Source organism: Nicotiana sylvestris, chromosome 6, assembly GCF_000393655.2.
Source record: "Nicotiana sylvestris chromosome 6, ASM39365v2, whole genome shotgun sequence".
NCBI lineage: Eukaryota > Viridiplantae > Streptophyta > Magnoliopsida > Solanales > Solanaceae > Nicotiana > Nicotiana sylvestris.
The window spans coordinates 103,508,419-103,510,092 of record NC_091062.1 but is presented as its reverse complement, the minus strand read 5'-3'; the positions used below and the strand labels follow the sequence as shown (position 1 = coordinate 103,510,092).

The following is a 1,674-nucleotide window of genomic DNA, read 5'->3' as shown; positions in this document are numbered from 1 at the left end:
CATTGGGGATTGTGACTTGGTCCATCCCATAGCAACTATAAAGTTGCGTATTCGACTTAAATTATATGATACTTATGTGTTTTAGAAAGAATTTCCTGTAAATTTGGCCGAATGTCATATTTGGCCTTGTGCCGGAGCTGTTTGGACCCTTAGGGGCTTTTTCTTATTATCCTTTGACTGTTTTTTATTTAAGATCTATACTCAGTCATGTTGTATTTACTGATTTCATAACTCGGTCTTTATTACTTCGTTTGATGCATAAAATAATATTTTGGGCTGAGCACCCTGTGTTACTGATAGCCCGAGTGTCTTGAGAGATTTTTTTACTGAGTGAGGTCGAGGGCCTGTGTTGTGAGGATATTATGGGATTGGGCTGCACGCTGCAGCATGTTGTTATTGATTCATGATTTTTGTGAGGCCGCGGGCCTGATTGATTTATGCCACGAGGTGGCTTGTTATGAGGCTGAGGGCCTGATTGATTTATGCCACGAGGTTGCTTGTTATAGTGCTTGGGCTATAGGAGCCCCTCCGGAGTCTGTACACCCCCAATGAGCGCGGGTACCCTGAGTGAGTGATATGATGTTTTGCCCGAGGGGCTGTTTTTGATTCATGTTGTGCCCGAGGCGCTGTTTAGGAGTGATTGTGAGGCATGCCCGAGGAGAATTTGGTTACGAGTGGTTGGACTTCACTATGGCATATTGGTTGGTAATTGCGAACTCTAGCTTTTTGAAGATGGAGGAGCATTTGGTTACTTTTCAAAATGCAATGGCAAAGACTCAGATTGATTATCTCCTCCTCATGAGGTATGATAGAGGGTTGTGTAAGGATTACAATGTGATTCAGGGTGAGATACTCGCGACGCAGCATAAGCTCTTGGTGATGGACGTGGGTATTATATTAAGGAGGAGGAAAAGATCTGCTCGAGGAAGACCAAGTATCAGGTGGGGAGCCTTAATTAATGACAAAGCCCAAGAGCTGGAGGAGTGGTTGTCGGCTATAGGAGCTTGGAGGAGCAGTGGCGACGCGAGTACTAGGTGGTCAGTGATAACAAAATGTATAAGGGAGGCTGCGAGAGAGGTGTTAGGGGTCGCGACGGGCGTCTCTGGTGAGCATGAAAGAGATTGGTGGTGGATTGAAATGGTCCAAGGTAAAGTGGAAGCTAAGAAGGCGGCATACCTGAAGTTAGTGGGGAGCATAGGTGAGGAGGAGAGGCGAGCGTGCATGGAGAGGTATAAAGTAACTAGGAAGGAAGCTAAGTTAGCGGTCACGGAGGCTAAGACCGCGGCGTATGGTCGTATGTATGAGGAACTGGGGGGAAAAGTCGGGGAGGAGAAGTTATTCCGGCTGGCCAAGTTGAGAGAGAGGAAGGCTCGGGATTTGGACCAAGTGAGATGCATCAAGGAGGAAGATGGTAGAGAATTAATGGAAGATGCCCAGATTAAGAGGAGATGGCAGACTTACTTTTAAAAACTCTTGAACGAAGAAGGGGATCGGGTTATTGCGCTAGGCAATTTTGAACATTCTGAGAGTCACCATGACTCTGAGTACTACAGGCGTATCACGGTTAAGGACGTCATAGGAGCTATGCATAATATTAGTAGGGGCAAAGTGACCGGGCCAGACAAGATTTTGGTGGATTTTTGGAAGTGTGTGGGGAGATCAGGTCTGGAGTGG

At 46.4% G+C, this 1,674-nt stretch overlaps 1 protein-coding gene across 1 annotated transcript; it reads left to right on the top strand.

Moving 5' to 3' along the window:
- Positions 1 to 732: 732 nt before the first annotated feature.
- On the top strand, positions 733 to 1,467 carry LOC138871045 (uncharacterized). Its single transcript, XM_070148896.1, has one exon. The coding sequence runs from the start codon at positions 733 to 735 to the stop codon at positions 1,465 to 1,467; it is 735 nt and encodes a 244-aa protein (XP_070004997.1).
- Positions 1,468 to 1,674: the final 207 nt, after the last annotated feature.